At 41.9% G+C, this 22,251-nt stretch overlaps 1 protein-coding gene across 1 annotated transcript in view; it reads left to right on the top strand.

Moving 5' to 3' along the window:
• Positions 1-12,606, top strand: part of AGA (aspartylglucosaminidase) — a 149,361-nt gene extending 136,755 nt beyond the window's left edge. Inside the window, exons 8-9 of the mRNA XM_053703858.1 lie at positions 4,314-4,447; positions 12,277-12,606. Coding sequence (XP_053559833.1) covers positions 4,314-4,447; positions 12,277-12,377 — 235 coding nt within the window. The 3' untranslated portion in view covers positions 12,378-12,606. The remainder of the gene's footprint in view (positions 1-4,313; positions 4,448-12,276) is intronic.
• Positions 12,607-22,251: the final 9,645 nt, after the last annotated feature.

Genomic DNA, 22,251 nt, shown 5'->3' with positions numbered 1-22,251 from the left:
AGACAATTCGAAGATTTTGCCAATGATCCAGGAGGGTCAATATATGACAGTGGATTTGAAGGATGCTTACCTTCATATTCCAATCCACAAAGATCATCGGTTTCTAAGGTTTGCCTTCTTGGACAAACATCAGTTTGTGGCTCTTCCTTTCAGGTTGGCCACAGCACCCAGAATCTTCACAAAGGTTCTAGGGTCTCTTTTGGCGGTTCTTAGACCGCAAGGGATAGCGGTAGCGCCTTATCTGGACCATATTCTGATTCAGGCGTCAACATATCATCTGACAAAATCTCACACGGACACAGTGTTGTCTTTTCTGAGAACTCACGGCTGGAAGGTGAACATAGAGAAGAGTTCACTTGTTTCACAGACAAGGGTTCCTTTCCTGGGAACTCTGATAGACTCGCTAGCCATGAAAGTATTTCTGACGGAGGTCAGAAAATCAAAGATTTTGAATACTTGCCGAGCACTTCTGTCCATTCCTCGGCCATCAGTGGCTCAGTGTATGGAGGTAATCGGATTAATGGTAGCGGCAATGGACATCGTTCCATTTGCTCGCTTTCATCTCAGACCACTGCAATTATGCATGCTCGGTCAGTGGAATGGGGATTATGCGGATTTATTTCCAAAGATAATTCTGGATCAAGAGACCAGAAACTCTCTTCTTTGGTGGTTGTCGTTGGATCATCTGTCCCAGGGGACTTGTTTCCGCAGACCCTCGTGGGTGATAGTGACAACAGATGCCAGCCTTCTGGGCTGGGGTGCAGTTTGGAATTCCCTGAAGGCTCAGGGTGTTTGGGCTCAAGTGGAGTCTCTACTTCCAATCAATATTTTGGAACTGAGGGCAATATTCAATGCACTTCAGGCGTGGCCTCAGTTGGCTTCAGACTGGCGTCAGATTCCAGTCGGACAACATAACTACTGTGGCATATGTCGATCATCAGGGGGGAACAAGGAGTTCCTTAGCGATGATAGAAGTATCCAAGATAATCAGTTGGGCAGAGACCCACTCTTGTCGTCTGTCAGCGATCTACATCCCAGGAGTAGAGAACTGGGAAGCAGATTTTCTAAGTTGCCTCATTGATTCTCAGATAGGGCAGACCGGAATTGGATTTGATGGCATCTCATCAGAATGCCAAGCTTCCAAGATACGGATCCCGGTCAAGGGATCCTCTGGCCGAACTGATAGATGCCTTGGCAGTACCTTGGTGGTTCAACCTAGCTTATATGTTTCCGCCGTTTCCTCTCCTCCCACGCGTGATTGCTCGAATCAAACAGGAGAGAGCTTCAGTGATCCTGATAGCACCTGTGTGGCCACGCAGGACTTGGTATGTGGATCTAGTGGACATGTCCTCTCTGCCACCGTGGAAACTTCCTTTGAGACAGGACCTTCTCATTCAAGGTCCTTTCCAATATCCAAATCTAATTTCTTCAACTGACTGCATGGAGATTGAACGCTTGATTTTATCGAAGCGAGGATTCTCTGATTCAGTTATCAATACTTTGATACAGGCTAGAAAGCCTGTCACTAGAAAAATCTATCATAAAATATGGCGTAAATATCTTTATTGGTGTGAATACAAGGGTTACTCATGGAGTAAAGTTAGGATTCCTAGGATTTTGTCTTTTCTCCAAGAAGGATTGGAGAAAGGGTTATCAGCAAGTTCCTTAAAGGGACAAATTTCAGCTTTGTCGATTCTGTTTCACAAACGTTTGGCAAATGTATCAGATGTTCAGTCTTTTTGTCAGGCTCTATCTAGAATTAAGCCTGTATTTAGACCTATTACTCCTCCCTGGAGTTTGAATTTAGTTCTTCGAGTTCTGCATGAGGTTCCGTTTGAACCTATGCATTCCATAGATATTAAACTATTATCTTGGAAAGTTCTGTTTTTGGTTGCTATTTCTTCTGCTCGAAGAGTTTCTGAGCTTTCAGCATTACAGTGTGATTCGCCTTATCTCATATTTCATTCTGATAAGGTGGTTTTACGTACCAAACCTGGGTTCCTTCCTAAGGTTGTTTCGAATAAGAATATTAATCAGGAAATTGTTGTTCCTTCCTTGTGTTCTAATCCTAAGAAGGAGCGTATGTTACATTACTTGGACGTGGTCCGTGCCTTGAAATTTTACTTGCAGGTGACTAAGGATTTCCGTCAATCATCTTCATTATTCATTGTTTATTCTGGAAAGTGTAGGGGTCGGAAAGCTACGGCTACCTCTCTTTTTGGCTGAGAAGTATCTTCTGCCTGGCATATGAGACTGCTGGACAGCAGCCTCCTGAAAGAATTACGGCTCATTCTACTAGGGCTGTGGCTTCCACATGGGCTTTTAAAAACAATGCATCTGTTGAACAGATTTGTAAGGCTGCGACTTGGTCGTCCCTTCACACTTTTTCCAAATTTTCCAAATTTGATATTTTTGCTTCTTCTGAGGCCGTTTTTGGGAGAAAGGTTCTTCAAGCAGTGGTGCCTTCCGTTTAGGTTCCTGTCTTGTCCCTCCCTTTCATCCGTGTCCTATTGCTTTGGTATTGGTTTCCCACAAGTAAGGATGAAATCCGTGGACTCGTCATATCTTTGTAAAAGAAAACTAAATTTATGCTTACCTGATAAATTACTTTCTTTTACGATATGACGAGTCCACAGCCCACCCTGTTCTTTTTAAGACAGTTTTTCTTTATATTTTTTGTTAACTTCAGTCACCTCTGCACCTTTTACCCTTTCCTTTTTCTCTTCCTATACCTTTGGCCAAATGACTGAGGGGGAAGGGGAGGGGCTATATATACAGCTCTGCTATGGTGCTCTTTGCCACTTCCTGTTAGCAGGAAGTTAATATCCCACAAGTAAGGATGAAATCCGTGGACTCATCCTATCGTAAAAGAAAGTAATTTAGCAGGTAAGCATAAATTTAGTTTTTTGGTTGCTATTTCTTCTGCTCGCAGAGTTTCTGAACTTTCGGCTTTACAGCGTGATTCTCCTTATCTTATTTTACCTTCTGATAAGGTGGTGTTACGTACCAAACCTGGTTTTCTTCCTAAGGTTGTTTCTAACAAAAATATTAATCAGGAAATTGTTGTTCCTTCCTTGTGTCCTAACCCTTCTTCTAAGAAGGAGCGTTTGTTACATAATTTGGACGTAGTCAGTGCCTTGAAGTTCTACTTGCAGGCGACTAAGGATTTTCGTCAAACATCTTCATTATTTAATTTTTTTCTGGGAAACGTAGGGGTCAGAAAGCAACGGCTACCTCTTTCTTTTTGGCTGAAGAGTATCATCCGTGTTGCATAGGAGACTGCTGGACAGCAGCCTCCAGAACAAATTAAGGCTCATTCTACTAGGGCTGTGGCTTCCTCATGGGCATTTAAAAATGATTCTGTTGAACAGATTTGCAAGGCTGCAACTTTGTAGTCTCTTCACACTTTTTTTCCAAATTTTCCAAATTTGATACTTTCCCTCGTCTGAGGCTGTTTTTGGGAGAAAGGTTCTTCAAGCAGTGGTGCCTTCCGTTTAGTTTCCTGTCTTGTCCCTCCCTTTCATCCGTGTCCTATAGCTTTGGTATTTCACGGCCCACCCTGTCATTTTCTAAGACGGGTTTTTATTTTTTGTTAAACTTCAGTCACCTCTGCTCCTTTTCTTTTCCTTTCTCTTCCTAACTTCGGTCGAATGACTGGGTTGGGGGGGAATGGAGGAGCTATTTATGCAGCTCTGCTGTGGAGTTCTTTGCTTCCTCCTGCTTACCAGGAGGAGATATCCCATAAGTAAGGATGAAGTCCGTGGACTCGTCCTATCGTAAAAGAAATAAATTTATCAGGTAAGCATAAATTTCCTTTTTTATCCACCCTGCTTGACTGGCTCCATCCATTGCGTTCTAGGGGGCAGCACAGGGCAGGAGTGCAAATTATTTTTTTAAGATAACCGCATCCTTCAACTTTTAACACTATTACACGGAGGGTTGTGCATGCACACAGGACCTGTTCACTATTACAATTATAGTTTCCTATATGTTTGAAAAGCTGCTGCTATTTCGCTCCCCACTAGTTTGATTTTGACTGAAATGGCGGGAAACAACAAGCTGTGTAAAAATGAAACTGTGCAGTGTGCACTACTCTGGTGGTCTGGGTCCCTGATGCTAGTGATACCTTTTAACCCCCTGATGACAGCCCTGTTTAGAGGCCTAGCTTGCACAGATTAAAACATAATTGAGACTTATAAAAATTTATTGGTGGCATTCTTTTAGTTTGAGGTGTATTTTTCCCTCTTTCAGTGCACATTATTTAAAACATTTTTTAAAAAAATCAAACTTCTCACTTGATGTTTTTGGTTTAGTTATCAAGCTGTGGAATACATGAGACTGGGAGCAGATCCTACTGCAGCCTGCCAGAAAGCAATTCAAAGAATTCAGAAGTATGTTCCAGAATTCTTTGGGGCGGTCATCTGTGCCAACATCACAGGAAGTTACGGTACTCATTTCTGTTTGTGTATATTTTTTCTCTTTTGTACAAGTTCTCTGATCTAGTCAAGAATGGGAGGTAGTATCTTCTTAAATTCACAGCAGCTCCTCAACATCCTTCCATTCACACACTGAGGACCTGATGATCGAAAATTGCTGACATGAAGAGAAATCACACAAAATCTTTGTCTGTTTTTTATATTTTGAGCATGTTATTGTAATGTACACGTCTCCTTCACATCCAGTACCCTACATAGCTAGATAAACTGCTCTAAAGGTAAAATTTGCCTTTCTAAAATTATTTGAGGGACCTCACAGTACTGATGATACTTAGATCTTGCTAGAGTGGAATAATCGGGGCCTTGTAAAATGTGAGGCAGACTATAGAAAAAACAAATTATGCTTACCAGATAATTTCCTTTCCTTCTGTATGAGGAGAGTCCACGGCTTCATTCATTACTTGTGGGAATACAGAACCTGACCACCAGGAGGAGACAGACACCCCAGCCAAAGGCTTAAACATCTCGCCCACTACCCTCCTCCCCCAGTCATTCTGCTGAGGGAACAAGGAACAGTAGGAGAAATATCAGGGTATAAAAGGTGCCAGAAAAATAACAAAAAATTTAGGTTCGCCCAATGGAGAAAACGGGCAGGGCCGTGGACTCTCCTCATACAGAAGGAAAGGAAATGATCTGGTAAGCATAATTTGTTTTCCTTAATGTGAGGAGAGTCCACGGCTTCATTCATTACTTGTGGGAAACATATACCCAAGCTCTAGAGGACACTGAATACAAATGGGAGGGGAAAAAGAGAGGCGGACCCTATTGAGGGCAACACAGCCTGCAAAACCTTTCTCCCAAAATCTGCTTCTGCCGAAGCAAAAAACGTTAAATTTTTAAAACTTTGAAAAGGTATGTGAGGAGGACCAGGTAGCTGCCCTACAAATCTGCCACAGCTCTAGTTGAACGAACCATAATCCTCTGAGGAGGCCTTTGTCCCGCTGTTTCATATGCTAAGCGAATAATGCTTCTCAACCAAAAATATATGGAAGTGGAAGAAGCCTTCTGCCCTCTACGCTTCACAGAATAGACAACAAACAAGGATGAAGTCTGTCTAAAATCCTTCGTAGTCTGAAGATAGAATTTCAAAGCTCACACCACATCCAAATTATGAATTAATCGTTCTTTCGAAGGAGGAGGATTAGGACACAAGGAAGAAACCACAATCTCCTGATTGATGTTGTGATCAGACACAACCTTAGGGAGAAAACACAACCCAGGACGAAGAACGGCCTTATCAGCATGAAACACTAGGTAAGGAGGCTCACATTGCAAGGCCGCCATCTCATAGAGTCTGCGTGTTGAATTAATAGCCAGTAGAAAAATAACCTTCCAAGACAGTAATTTAATGTCAACCGAATGCATTGGCTCAAACGGAGCCCTCTGCAAAACTTTTAAGAACTAGATTTAAGCTCCAAGGAGGAGCGGTAGGTCCAAACACAGGACTGATTCTAGACAGGGCCTGAACAAAAGACTGTACATCAGGAAGCTAGCAAGCCTCTTGTGCAATAACACAGAGCTCAAATCTGTCCCTTTAAGGAACTAGCGGCAAGTCCCTTCTCCAAACCATCTTGGAGAAAGGAAAGAATCCTGGACACCTTGACTTTATGCCAGGGGAATCCACACTCTTCACACCAGAAAAAGTGTGACGGGTGACCGGCTTTCTAGCTTGATTGAGAGTATCAATCACTCTCTTCGTAAAACCTCTCTTGGTTAGGACTAAGCGTTCAGTTTCCACGCAGTCGGCCTCAGAGAATCTAGATTCTGATGAACAAAAGGATCCTTTCCAGCAGATCTCTGCGACAAGGTAACCTCCATAGAGGAGATGAAGACATCCCCACCAGGTCCGCAAACTGCATCTTTCACGGCCACGATGGAGCAATTAGAATAGCTGAAGCTTGCTCCTGCTTGATGCGGGCCACTACATGAGAGAAAAGTGGTAACGGTGGTAAAATGTAAACTAGGCTGAACCTTCAAGGCACTGCTAATGCATCTATCAGCTCTGCCTGAGGATCCCTGGACCGCGACCCGTATCTGGGTAGCTTGGTATTGAGTCGGGACGCAATGAGATCTGTCTCCGGCGTCCCCCATCTGTTGCAAATTTCCACAAACACTTTGGGATGGAGAGACCATTCCCCCAGATGAAACGATTGCTGAGAAAATCCGCTTCCCATTTGTCCACACCCGGAATGTGGATCGCTGACAGCGAGCAGTTGTGGGCCTCCGCCTATTCCAGAATCTGAGATACTTCCCTCATTGCTAGGGAGCTTCTCGTTCCCCCCTGATGGTTGATGTAAGCCACCGAGGTTATGGTGTCCGATTGGAGTCTGATAAACTGGGACGAACCTAGAAGAGGCCAAACCTTCAGAGCTTTGAAGATTGCTCGAAGTTTCAAAGTGTTGATCAGGAGGAGAGATACCTCTCGTGTCCACCGGCACTGTGCCTTCCTGGCACCCCAAACAGCTCCCCAACTTTATAGACTTGCGTCCGTAATCATAATCTCCCAGGATGGTCTTAGGAAGTATGTCCATTGGGACAGGTGATCTGGACAGAGCCACCAAGAGAGCAATTCTCTCAACCAGTTTTCCAGAGAAATCTGTTGTGACAGATCCGAATGGTCGCCGTTTTACTGCCTCAGCATGCACAGCTGAAGAGGTCTGAGATGGAATCTGGCGAATGGGATATCTATGCTGGACACCATGAGCCCAATTACCTCCATACTCCAGGCCACAGAGGGCCTTAAGGAGGTCTGGATGGTAAGACAATTGGAAGTAATTTTGCAATGTGTCTGGTCTGTAAGAAATATCCTCATGGTTCTGGAATCTATTATCGTACCCAGGAATTCCACCCTGGTACTGGGAACCAGAGAACTCTTTTCTAAGTTTATCTTTCATCCATGAGATCGAAGAAGAAGTAGAAGAGCTCTTGAAAGGTCCTCTGCCAGCCGATAGGACGGAGCCTGAACCAGGATGTCGTCCAAGTATGGCGCTACTGCAATGCCTCTGGATCTCGCCACAGTGAGCAGAGCCCACAGAACCTTCATAAAGACTCTTGGGGCAGTAGCTAGACCAAATGAAAGAGCAACAACCTGGAAGTGCTTGTCCAGAAACGGTTAAGAACTTGAAGTGATCCTTATGTATGTCACATGAAGGTAAGCATCCTTCAAGTCTATTGTAGTCATGAACTGTCCCTCTTGAACTAAGTGCAGTATTGACCTTATCGTCTCCATCTTGAACGATGGAACCAACAGGAACTTGTTTAAGCACTTAAGGTCCAGAATCGGGCGAAAGGTACCCTACTTCTTTGGGACCACAAAAAGGTTTGAGTAGTACCCCAGACCTCTCTCTGCTAGAGGTACCAGAACAATACTCCCAGGGAGGAGAGATCCCCCACGCACCCTAGAAAAGCTTCTTGTTTTTCTGGTCTTGAAGACAGGTTTGAAGAATCTGCCCCTGGGTGGATGAAATTTGAAACCTATCCTGTAACCCTGAGCGATGACCTCCAGAACCCAAGGGTCTTGCACGTCCCCAAGCCAAGCCTCCACAAAGAGAGTCTGCCCCCAACACGATCCAGCGACGGATCGGGGGCCGCCCCTTCATGACAATTTTGTTTCGGCTGGCTCCTTGTTCTGCTTGGATTTATTCCAAGACTGAGACCGTTTCTGTTTCCTTGGACTGTTCAGGCTTCGCGGATGGCTGCTGGCGTTGGGATTTATCCGAACGAAAGGGACGAAAATTAGGACTCCGTCTTTTTAGGTTTATTCTTTTTATCCTGCGGTAGAAAGGCCCCTTTGCCCCCAGTGACTGTGGATATGATTGAGTCCAGGCCTGGACCGAAAAGAATCTTCCTCTTAAATGGAAGGGAAAGTAATATAGATTTTGAAGTCATGTCCATAGACCAAGACAGAAAAACCTGATGTCTTGGCATTCAGGTGAATGATCTGCATATTTGCATCACAGATAAAAGAATTAGCTACCCTCAAGGCCTTAATTCTTTCCTGGATTTCGTCAAGGGGAGTCTCACCAATAGGTAGCGGCTCCAGCCACCGCAGCAACCGCTGCTGCAGGTTGAAAACAAATACCCATTGTGCTGAAACATCTTAACTGAGTTTCTAGCTTCTTATCCATGGGCTCCTTAAATGACAAACTATCCTCAAGCGGGATAGCTCCATCCACCTTAGGGACGGAACTCCACAACTCTAATTGAGAGTCCGGAACCGGGAACAATTTCTTAAAGGAAGAAGGGGAAAAAGAAGATCCAAGTCTCTCTCCAATTCATTCTTAATAATAATTGCCATCTTTACTGGAACTGAGAATGTGTCTGTGGCACCAGCCTGTCCTCATAAACCTTATCAAGCTTAAGAATAGAAGGTTCCTCGGGTAATTTAGGTTCTGGAACCTCTAAAGTAGCCAACACTTCTTTTAACAGAAAGAGTAAGTGCTCCATCCTAAATATAAAGTCTGGTTCCTCCGAAGCCAGAGGTTTAGAGGCAGCAGATTCAGACCCAGAAAGAGCATTCTCTGAAGTAACAGAGGGGTCCTCATCAGCGGATAATCTAGTATCAGATAAATCCAAGAAGTTGGTAAATGACCCCTGGGAAGGATAGCAATATTTGACCTTTCACTTGCGCTTAGCAGGGCAAGATAAAGAACTGATATATACCGTAGACTTCTCACAATTAAAACAGGTATTTGATTTAGGTAAAGAGGGAGTACCCTCTAACATATCGGGGTCCTCCATAGCTTGTGCTTTTAAGATACTGTAGACTATAGAAAAAGATAAATGGCACCTTTATACCCCCAATGACTGGAGCACTCACCACCTCCTATGACCCAGGCCCCACAGAGAAACCGCTTCGTCTCCTGTAAACCGCACAGTCAGGAAAGAGGAAATCGATGAGACCACACCCAGTCACGTGGTGTGCCATGCAGGACTGCTCCTTGAAGAAGCGCACCAAACCTAACAGGCCGCATAGTTATCCAAAACAAAAGTAAAAACTGGATGATCCAACATCTGCCTGTGCCTCATCTCACAAATGTCGCAGCATAAAACATAATAAAGCAAATTATGCGTAAATCCCCCCTGTTCAATAATCCCCTTCCGGAGATATTAACCTTTGATTCCATACAGATAAAAGGAGTCACACTGTGACCCTGTCTTCTTGCGTTATCATATGAATATAAAATGAAATGATCTTACTGGAATCACCGCCGTGGAATAGACACACAGCCTCTCAAGTTTGACAGTCTTGTAGCATCGCAACTGACATGGACTTGAGTGATAAAAGCAGGCAGTGAAACTAGTCAACACTGATTGCTTAGGAGCTGTTAATACGAGTCTGGATAGTTTCACAGAGACTCTCCCTGCATCTCCAGACCCTAACATTCGTGAATGCTCTTACTGAGAGTCTGACAAGACTACTTAAAGCTCCAGTCCCATAAAGAAAGGTACTACCCTCCATAAGAGACTACTCCGAATCTTCCGACACTTCTCTGCCATCCTCCTATGACGAAAGGCAAAGAATGACTGGGGGATGAGGGGAGTGGGGGAGGTATTTAAGCCTTTGGCTGGGGTGTCTTTGTCTCCTCCTCCTGGTGGCCAGGTACTGTATTCCCACAAGTAATAAATGAAGCTGTGGACTCTCCTCATATTAAGAAGGAAAACATAATTTATGCTTGCCTGATACATTTTATTTCATACAGGTGGGTAGAGTCCCATGATTCATTACTCCTGGGAAATGTAATATGCAAACAGTGAAGTCCACGAGTAATGAGAGTGGGACAAGTTCTATAAATCTATATTCTCTTTTCTCACAATACTAAAGCAACTAATCACTACAACCTGAAGGACTTACTTCCAAAAGCTGGTTTGGAATAAGTGAAAAACATCAAAAATGAAAAAAAAAAGAAGTAAAAGTATTTAAGACCCAGATAGCTGTCTAGTAAACTTGGACAACAGAAGGTTCACTCTACAAAACCCAATATGTAGTAACTCCTAGTAATTTACATAGTAAATCGGCTATTACAAATGTAGAAATAAGAGTAAATGAGCTACTTTTTAAACAATTTAATACACTCCAGCAGGTGAAATGGATCATTTGGAACAAATTAAAGTGGAGAAATGTTTTGGGTGAACTGTCCCTTTAACCTCTTAAGGACATATGACAGAATTTTTCCGTCATAAAACAATTGAGCAAACTGAAAGCTGTGTCCTTAAAGGGTTAATATCGCATGTTACTGATCTTGAGGATAACCTAAGGTGTGATATTGTACAACATGGGGAAACGGCATAGCTAAGTTTGCTGACTCGCATAAAGACATATTTCCCAATGTGAGAAGAGATATACCACCTGTAACACAATATTTTAAACACTGTAAATGAGTTGTGTGCAAACATCTTTAGTGTTTGTAGACATCTTTCAAAAATGTACCCCTTCAGGATGCAGGCAAGTGTTAAAGAAGTTCTGACTTAACATTAGGAGGAAACAGGAAGTCATATGATTCTAATGCTTGGATCAGATCCTGGGGGACTGCTTACTATGGTAGGCACATCCCCCAGTCGGATGAAAGCATGAGGGTGCAGGAACGCAAAAAAAGTTAAGATGTTCAATGACAGCCTAAGGCCATTAAAGTGCAGCACTGTTAGGACGGCATGAAATGTCCTAAGGGCGCGAAGAGGTTAAAATAATAATAGTAACATTGTGTATTAATACTTTTTTAAAAATGAGAAACTTCTCTCCTAAGACAATATTGAATATGTCACAATATGATGATCTGTACAATAAGATACCAATAAAACAATCGGTAAGCATAGACGCAACAAAAACTAATGGCTGCATGATATATAAGATAGAAACATTTTAATAAATGTGCATTTATTTGAGAAAAGGGCTTATTAGCAGGAAGTACCCATTGTCATTGAATATTATTAGAAATGCACAACTCGTCCTGTTTAAGTGTAAATGTAAAAAAACTTATTACTTCATATTTATTTAGGCAATGAAACAGCAATATGTTTAAATGCTACTCTTTGATTGGAATTATAGAAGACTTTTGAGAAAAGTGTCCCTAATTTGCTCACTTTGTACTAAAGCCTTTTTTTATAGTTAAAACACAAATTCTTTAAATTGATCGGACAAATGGCGGTCCTATTATGGAAGCACAGCACGTTGGGTATTGATAAAGTAATATACTAGGAGCAAAACTGGATGTCCTGATTTTTATTTATTTTTTTCCAACAATTTATGAAACTGAGCTAACAGATCAGAGGACCCAGATCACAAGTAGAACTCAATTTATATTCAATAACCAATTAACCAACTTCCATAGCAAATTTTCAGAAATCCTTACTACAAATAGCTGCAGAATGACAGAACATTGTGTGTGCATAGACTGGAAGGCCCTTAGCTGATTCTATCAGAGCTGAAAAGCAATCTGAGACCTGTATTTGTGCTATATATCTCATTAACATGGTTTAGTTCAATAGCGAGAACAGTTTACAGATCAATTTGACTTATTAGCTTAGGCTGCTTATTTCATGCTTTGATCTTTTACTTCCCACAGTTTTTTGTATGTGAGATTAGACTTTTAGAAGCTAATTACTCTTTAATCATTAAGATGCACTTTTTATAAGTTACACAAATAGCTGCCAAGTTGCATTTTAATGTGTTTAAATGTGCTATAAGGCCATGACCAGCAGGGCAAATACATTACAATGCTCTGCTAATGCATTCATATTTAATGAAATTACTATATTTATATTACTTTACCTCCTTTTCCAGGTGCTGCCTGCAATAAGGCTCCAGGGCTCTTGAAGTTTCATTTTTCCGTTTTCAAACCTGGGTTGCCGCATTCTCAAGTGGAAGTAGTGGATTGTCTATAGTGTGTAAAGTAAATTATTTGTCATGATCTTTATGCACTGTATCAGTTTGTTTGCATTTAATCAAGGTTTTAAACTTTTTTTGTATTACAATTTTGTTTTCTAATGTCTGAACAGACTCAAAAATACAGTGTGTTCAATGTCACACTGTATATCCATATAAAATATGTCTATCAATGTGGAATTTTGTATATTTGCATCTGTTTAATAAACACTTTTCTTTTGATAATGATTGCCGAAGTTTTTGTTTCCTTTGAAGTGACAGTGTAAAAATAAGGGAGCTGGTGTGAGCATATTGTTGTTGCACTTTGCTTGCATATAACGGTTTAACTCCTGTGTATGGATTACATTCACAAAGTCACCTCCAGAGCAGCAATTTACTACTAGTTAAACACATCTGGTGAGCCAAGGACAAGAGCTATATATGTACAGCCACCAATCACCAGCGCACTCTGTTGTACACTGCTGCTCCTGAATCGTATGCTTTTCAACACAAGATGCCAAGGGAGCAATGCAAGTTTGATAATAAAAGAAAATTAAAATGAAGGTTTAGTTTTGACTATCTTGGCTCTCCCTGGCTAATAATTACCTAGTGAGACCCCTCCTCATAGCAATGTTTCCACGGATCCCTCCTACTCTTAGTTCTATCCAGAGCATGGGCTGGACTAAGACTCTCCTCCAGTGTTTCCTGCATAGAATATTATAATATTACCTGTGAATTGGTTTGCTGTCCTGGGGCATCCAGCTGCTGGAATAAGTCTGTGGTTGCAGTTGTTTTAGCAGCTTCTCCTGTGTTGGGTTCTGGAGGCACCTCCATTTCAAGCCCGGCAATATATTTCTATAATGTTAGGTATGAGCGCATGCTCATATGTTTTATAGGCTATTCGTATGGCGTGGAAGATCATAAAACAGTGTGTATACTGCTTGTGCTCATTTGCACTGTTAGACCTGCTGTGCATATTGCACCATTTACTGCAGTATGTCATCAGCAGTTCTGGTGACTGATTATACCTTATTGCACTACATTGTTCTGATGATTTTATATGTTTTTCCTTTCTCTGGTATCCAGCCTCTGGCATCATTAATTCAAAGGTATGATATGAAGTCTGAGCTGTGCTTTTGCTCTGTTAACTTTTTTTTTAGTTTTTTACTGACTTTTTAGTCTGTAAAACTATGTCCTTGGGAGTTATTTATCACATAAAATGCATGTCTGTAAGCCTTGTAAATACTATCAAGATGTGTGTGTATAAGACGTTCAATGACGTCCTAAGGCCATTAAAGTGCAGCACTGTTAGGGCCGCCACTAGAAATTTTGGGGCCCCTTACTAGACCATTAAGCGCCTCCCCCCCCTGCCTTTGACCTATAGTAATGTTGTAAAAGTAACAATACGAATACACAGAAATACACACAAACACTCACACTAAAACACAGACATGCACCCTATGACACACACACTCACTAACTCAGAGATGCACTCAGATACATCGGCACAGACACATTGAAATGGAAGGCAATTTGCATTGGTGCAGCATGTATAGCACATAGTTGATAACTGCCAAAGAATAGCATTTTATAACCCTTGTATATACTTTTACATGCTGAAACAAAGGAGTTAAAAAAATAAAGCATAATGTATCTTGCATTACTCCAATCGGCAGAGTTTGCTGTGCACATGGTCGTTTCTAGAAAACCACCCAAATTCTTAAGTATAGGAGCACACACACAAAAATGCATAAAAATACACACACATACATTCAGACACACACACACAATCATGCATATTTAATTATTTAAAGAAAATCAGCATGAGTCAGATAAATATTCAATAAATTGTAATTATATTTTATTCAACACAAATTTTTGAAATTATATATATATATATATATATATATATATATATATATATATATATATATATATATATATATAAATCTTAATTGTATAACCCATTCTGTATCTGCAGATATTTGTATTATATTTTATTATTTTTTTAAGTAGGGTATACAAACACCTACAGATACAGAACTGTTTATACATTATTTATTTTTTTATTAAAGTGATTGTAAAGTTTAATGATTCAGTGCCCAGTATCTAAAAATACTCTTAAAAACAGCACTTTCATTCATTAAACTTTACAATGAAGCTTTTTTAAAAAATACTTACCTTTCTTTATGGAAAATAGAACTTTGCCTGCTTCTTCTGCTGTAGTTAGCACAGCGATGACTAATCCCGCTTCCTTCAATCGTTGCGTGGCCCCACGAGCTGGACACCAAAGGGGGCACACAGCGATTGGAGGAAGCCTGAAAAATACTTTATGCACAGACAGTTCACATTCTAACATAAATCCACAGTAGATACATGTCTGTAGGCACATCGATCTCAGTCAAAAGCAATAAAAATTCCAAACCTTTAAGTGCTTCTGTACTTGAAGAATCACGCAAGCAGGACACTGAATGCCACTTCCTGTTTCCCCTGGATATGACCCTGGCCTAAGGTGACCATGAGTCCTGTATTGCCCGGGACAGTCACGCATTTTAAAGGTCTGTCCCGGGTACCTCCATTCATTGTCCCGGACTGACTGAAACTGACAGCCATGCAGATTTACTCACTCTCACTAAGACTCTAGGGCGGCTTGTTGCCGGCTTCCCACAGCGCAGATAGATAGTGAGAATGTTGACTCCTCCTAGACTCCAGTCTCCAGACATCATCATCCCAGGGGTTAGGGGGCCAGACTGCAGACCAAAGGCGCAGGATATGAATTTATTTTAATATATGCACGATTCCCCGGCCGAGCCGGCACCACCCGCCATCCCCTCTGGGTTGCCGTCTAGTCTAGCTCTAGCCTCTATATAATGCGATACAATATGTCTCTGGCTGCGTGGACTACTGGACCTGGCCCGTGGAGGACGTTAGTGGAGTTGGAGTCGAACGGTGGAGAGAGTGACTGCTGTTGCTGTTCCTGACAGTTGGAGTTGGACTGGAGCCAATAATTAGGTAAGTAACGCCATGATAACCCATGCAGGCAGAATTTACAGCTTTGCATTGCACTCGGTTGGAGAGAACAGTTTGATTTGCCTTAGGAGGAAATGTTGTCATTGTTTGTAATAGTACCCAACAGGCCCTTCAGCAGTTTGCCTAAGAAGTTGCTACTTCAATGGAGATCACAGTTCACAGTGGTCCTGGTTTACTATAGCCCTTGGCCATATATTTATTGTACCACCGGTCAATAACAAGCATTTGATGGTTTTCTGTGTATGTCTGTTAGTAATTTTTAGTATAGCTTTAATCATGTTATTCATATAAAAACTCAAACCATAGATGAACAACTTTGATAATTAGTTTCTATATGCAATATACATTAGACTAAAAATTATGCCATGCATGTGAAAGAATAGTATTTTAAAATAATAAAATATATACTTTCTTCCTCAGAATATTTACAATACTATGTACGCCCGTATTACTGTTTTCCAAATTGTATATTCCTTTATTCAGTTATAATGCAGCTGGATACGATCCATCTACATAGCCTCATGTAGGGAGTGTTATCACCATAATCATTTGAGTCAATACCTATTGATTTGATGTCAGTGTTGCTAACGGTGCAGATAAATTATTTAATTTTACCTCAATAGTAGATCAGTGTCATTTTTTATCAAAGTTATCTGGAACAGTTCCAGATAACTTTGACAAAAAATGACACTGATCTATTGAGGTAAAATTAAATAATTTATCTGCACCGTTATGGAACTGCATACTAAAAAAAAATTAAATGTATTTTTTATTTGTGCCATGTTAAAGGGTTGTTACTGTATTTAAAAAAATAATTTTTTTTTCAAGAGCAGTTGTTTTTGTTCATATGGAAATATTTGTATGTTTTTATTTTTGTAAATGCTTGAGCTGTCCACCCAATAGAGTTGCAGGAGGTGTCCTTACTAGTCAGGTAGCAACTGAGTCTCAAGTATCACCTGCAGATACATAATTTAATTTCTTCTACAAGATATGACAAGTCCACGGATTTCATCCTTACTTGTGGGATTTATCCTCCTGCTAACAGGAAGTGGCAAAGAGCACCACAGCAGAGCTGTATATATAGCTCCTCCCTTCCCTCCACCCCCAGTCATTCTCTTTGCCTGTGTTAGTAATAGGAAGAGGTAAAGTGAGGTGTTAGTTTTAGATTCTTCAATCAAGAAGTTTTTTTATTTTAAAATGGTACCGGTGCGTACTATTTTCCTCAGGGGGATTTCATCAGTCTGGAAATGAAGAGATCTTTTTATCTACCCTGAGGTTGATGATCTTAGCAGACGTTACTAAGATCCATTATGGTTCCCACAAAGCTTCTGAAGGTAGTGCAAGAGAACTTCAGTGTGGAGAACGGTGTCAAGCTACAAGCAGCATTGAGGTATGTTCAGTCTTTTATTTCTGAGGAGACTTGTTATATCAGAACTGGCTGACATTATTCCCTGTAAGGGAAGGGGTAAGCAGTAGACTGGTATTGATGTGGTGTTACTGAATTTACCGTATTATGTACATATTGAACTACCATGCTTAGGTACTTCAACAGGGGCTTGACAATGGGCTACTAAGACAGCATCAGATTGTCTGAGGGAGATAGGCAGATGTGACACTTGTATATTTTTATTAATGGAACATAAAACTTTGAGTGTGTGTGCAGGGGGCCACATGGCTTGTTAATTACACTTCCCATGCGGTTATGGAGTCTGAGTGCGACGCCCATGGTGGGCGGGGCCTATTTCGCGCACTTAGACGCGCAGTTTTCTCTTCACTAGAAGGCAGCAGGCATTAGCTCCGTGGGGCCTAAAGTTGATTTTCAGTCACCGGATCGTTGAGTCAATCTTGTGTACCCTGAGGGCAGGTCTGTGGGGAGGTGCAGGGGCCGGTTTTGTTGTTAAAGTGTGTTTTTTTGATATAAATGTCTCTTTAAAGGATGTTGTAACCTTTACTTAAGGGGTGCAATAATTTTTGGCAAAATTGAAGTGTGTTTAATGATTTTTTTAATGATTAAAATCGTTTTTGCTGCAGTACAGAAAAATTGTTGCACTTTTATTTCTTAAAGGGGCAGTACATTTTTTTTTCAAAAATCTTTTTGAATCAGTAAATAAGGTTTCTCTTGCAAGATGTATCGAGTCCACAGATTCATCCAATACTTGTGGGATATTCTCCTTCCCAACAGGAAGTGGCAAAGAGAGCACCCACAGCAGAGCTGTCTATATAGCTCCTCCCTTAGCTCCACCCCCCAGTCATTCTCTTTGCCTACTCTAAGTACTAGGAAGGGTAAAGTGAGTGTGGTGACAAAAATGTTAGTTTTTATTTTCTCAAGCAAAAGTTTATTTTAAATGGTACCGGAGTGTACTATTCACTCTCTAGCAGAAAAGGGATGAAGATTTCTGCAAGGAGGATGATGATCTTAGCACTTTGTAACTAAGATCCACTGCTGTTCCCACAGAGGCTGAGGAGTACAGGAAAACTTCAGTTGGGGGAACGGTTTGCATGCTTAAGCTGCATTGAGGTATGTTCAGTCAATTTTTTTCTAGACAGACACTGATAATTCTAGAAAAGGCTGACAGTTTTCCCATGAGGGAAGGGTAAGCTGTATTCAGAGACTTAGTATGGAATCCCAGCTTGCACAAAGGGCTAAATTGTTACTGGTGACACTTATAAGAAAAACGTTTTTTATTGAGAGATTAACGTTTTGAGGGACTTTGGGAGCTCCATTATGGCTTATTCAAGGGTTATTAACCCACATGGCTAGTTTAGAAACACTTTGGTGTGTTTCTTTTAGGCCCCACTGACATCGAGTGAGGGGCCTATTTTCGCACCTCAGTTGCGCAGTTTGTTTTACACACAAGACATCCAGCTGCTACTCCGGAGGGTCATGCTGTACTTGAGGACCTAAAGGAAGCTTTTTCCCCACAAATCTATCCCTAAGGGCAGGCAGGCGCCACAGCAGAGCTGTGGCAGGGTGCTGAACGTTTTTATTCCGTTTTTTTTTACGTTTTGTCAATCCGGTTTTTCCATTAAGGGGTTAATCATTTGACTGGAGGGGCAATCTTACTAAAGCTTTATGATTCCACTGTAAACATTTCGAAAAGTTTACTGCTTTTTTACACTGTTTTGCAGAGTTTGTGCATCCTTTTTTCTCTTAAAGCCACAGTATCGTTTTTTTTTTTTTTTCCTAAATACAGTTTACTTTGAATAAAGTGTTTTCCAAGCTTGCTTGTTTCATTACTAGCCTGTTTAACATGTCTGACATCAAGGAAACTCCTTGTTCAATGTGTTTAGACGCCATTGTGGAACCCCCTCTTAGAATGTGTCCCACTTGCATTGATATGTCTATAAATTTTAAAGAGCATATTATAGCACTTAAAAATATAGTTAGATGATTCTCAGACAGAAAGAAATGAGGTTATGCCATCAGCTCTCCCCAAGTGTCACAACCAGTAACGCCCGCACAAGTCACGCCAAGTACCTCTAGTGCGTCGACTTCGTTTACTTTACAAGACGACATGGCCACAGTTATGAATACAACCCTCACAGAGGTTTTATCTAGACTGCCTGGGTTACAAGGAAAGCGTGACAGCTCTGGGTTAAGAACAAATACTGAGCCTTCTGACGCTTTAGTAGCCATATCCGATATACCCTCACAATGTTCTGAAGTAGGGGTAAGGGATTTCCTATCTGAGGGAGAGATTTTGGATTCAGGGAAGATGCTCCCTCAGACAGATTCTGATATGACGGCCTTTAAATTTAAACTTTAACACTTCCGCTTATTGCTCAAGGAGGTATTAGCTACTCTAGACGATTGTGACCCTATAGTGGTCCCAGAGAAATTGTGTAAAATGGACAGATACTTAGAGGTTCCTGTTTACACTGATGTTTTTCCAGTCCCTAAGAGGATTGCGACTATTGTTACTAAGGAGTGGGATAGACCAGGTATTCCGTTCGCTCCCTCTCCTGTTTTTAAGAAAATTAGAGGGTCTCCTAAAAAATTTTTTTTGTTCATCAAGGTTTTCTTCTCCAACCTATTGCATGCATTGTTCCTGTAACTACTGCAGCTGCTTTCTGGTTCGAGGCTCTAGAAGAGGCTCTTCAGATGGAGACTCCATTAGAGGATATTATGGATAGAATTAAGGCCCTTAAGCTGGCTAATTCTTTCATTACAGATGTCGCTTTTCAACTGGCTAAATTAGCGGCAAAGAATTCAGGTTTTGCCATTTTAGCGAGCAGGGCTTTATGGCTTAAGTCCTGGTCTGCTGATGTGTCCTCAAAATCTAAACTTTTAAACATCCCTTTCCAAGGAAAGACCCTATTCGGGCCTGAACTGAAAGAGATTATTTCAGACATCACTGGAGGGAAAGGCCATGCCCTCCCTCAGGATAAAACAAATAAAATGAGGACCAAACAAAATAATTTTCGTTCCTTTCGGAACTTCAAGGGTGGTCCCTCTTCCTCTTCCCCAGCTGCGAAGCAAGAGGGGAATTTTGCCCAATCCAAGTCAGTCTGGAGACCTAACCAGGCTTGGAACAAGGGTAAACAGGCCAAGAAGCCTGCTGCTGCCTCTAAGACAGCATGAAGGGGTAGCCCCCGATCCGGGACCGGATCTAGTAGGGGGCAGACTCTCTCTCTTTGCCCAGGCTTGGGCAAGAGATGTTCACGATTCCTGGGTTTTAGAAATTGTTACCCAGGATTATCTTCCGGACTTCAAAGACTCCCCTCCAAGGGGGAGATTTCACATTTCTCAATTGTCTGGAAACCAGAAAAAGAGAGAGACGTTCTTACGCTGTGTAGAATACCTACATACCATGGGAGTGATTCGCCCAGTTCCAAAAGCGGAACAAGGGCTAGGGTTTTACTCAAATCTGTTTGTGGTTCCCAAAAAAGAAGGAACTTTCAGACCAATCTTGGATCCCAAAATTCTAAACAAATTCCTCAGGGTACCATCGTTCAAGATGGGGGACCATTCTGCCTCTGATCCAGGAGGGTCAATATATGACCACCGTGTACTTAAAGATGCGTATCTGCACATCCCTATTCACAGAGATCATCATCAATTCCTCAGATTCGCCTTTCTGGACAGGCATTACCAGTTTGTGGCCCTTCCCTTTGGGTTGGCCACAGCTCCCAGAATTTTCACAAAGGTGCTAGGGTCCCTTTTGCCGGTTCTAAGACAGCGGGACATAGCAGTGGCGCCTTATCTAGACGACATCTTAATTCAAGCATCGACTTTCCAGCTAGCAAAGTCCCACACAGACATCATGCTGGCTTTTCTGAGATCTCATGGGTGGAAGGTGAACATAAAAAAAGAGTTCTCTTCCCTCTCACAAGAGTTTCCTTCCTAGGGACTCTGATAGACTCAGTAGAAATGAAAATATTTCTGACGGAGGTCAGGAAATCAAAACTCATAACCACCTGCCGAGCTCTTCATTCCATTCCTCGGCCATCAGTGGCTCAGTGTATGGAGGTAATCAGACTTATGGTAGCGGCAATGGACATTGTTCCTTTTGCCCGCCTACACCTCAGACCACTGCAACTATGCATGCTTGAACAGTGGAATGGGGATTATGTAGATTTATCTCCTCCAATACATTTGGATCAGGAGACCAGAGATTCTCTTCTCTGGTGTTTGTCTCAGGACCACCTGTCTCTGGGAATGTGTTTCCGCAGGCCAGAGTGGCTCATAGTAACGACAGATGCCAGCCTACTGGGCTGTGGTGCAGTCTGGAACTCCCTGAAAGCTCAGGGCTTATGGTCTCAGGAGGAAGCTCTCCTCCCGATAAAAATTCTAGAACTGTGAGCGATATTCAATGCTCTTCAGGCGTGGCCTCAGCTGGCTGCGGCCAAGTTCATGAGATTTCAGTCGGACAACATCACGACTGTAGCTTATATCAATCATCAAGGAGGAACACAGAGTTCTCTAGCGATGATGGTGATCAAAATAATCCGATGGGCGGAGACTAACTCTTGCCATCTTTCAGCAATCCATATCCCAGGGGTAGAGAACTGGGAGGCGGATTTCCTAAGTCGCCAGACTTTTCATCCGGGGGAGTGGGAGCTCCATCCGGAAGTATTTGCTCAGCTGACTCGGCTATGGGGCACACCAGAATTAGATCTGATGGCGTCTCGTCAGAACGCCAAGCTTCCTTGTTATGGGTCCAGGTCCCAGGATCCCCAGGCAGTACTGATAGATACTCTAGCAGTGCCCTGATCCTTCAACCTGGCCTATGTATTTCCACTGTTTCCTCTCCTTCCACGTCTGGTTGCCAGAATCAAGCAGGAGAGAGCTTTGGTGAATTTGATAGCGCCTGCGTGGCCACGCAGGACTTGGTATGCAGATCTGGTGGACATGTCATCTGTTCCACCGTGGACTCTGCCGATGAGGCAGGACCCTCTAATCCAGGGTCCATTCAAGCATCCAAATCTAATTTCTCTGCGTCTGACTGCTTGGAGATTGAACGCTTGATTTTATCAAAGCGTGGGTTTTCTGAGTCGGTCACTGATACCCTGATTCAGGCTAGAAAGCCTGTCACCAGGAAAATCTATCATAAGATATGGCGAAAATATCTTTATTGGTGTGAATCCAAGGGTTACTCATGGAGTAAGATTAGGATTCCTAGGATATTGTCTTTTCTCCAAGAAGGATTGGAGAAGGGATTATCAGCTAGTTCCTTGAAAGGACAGATATCTGCTTTGTCTATTCTTTTACACAAACATCTGGCAGATGTCCCAGACGTTCAGGCGTTTAGTCAGACTTTAGTCAGGATCAAGCCTGTATTCAACCCTGTTGCTCTGCCTTGGAGCTTAAACTTAGTTCTAAAGTTCTTCAAGGGGTTCCGTTTGAACCTATGCATTCCATAG

This window comes from Bombina bombina, chromosome 2, assembly GCF_027579735.1.
Source record: "Bombina bombina isolate aBomBom1 chromosome 2, aBomBom1.pri, whole genome shotgun sequence".
Lineage (NCBI taxonomy): Eukaryota > Metazoa > Chordata > Amphibia > Anura > Bombinatoridae > Bombina > Bombina bombina.
Note: the sequence above shows the minus strand (reverse complement) of the source record. Positions and strands in the feature narration are given on the sequence as shown.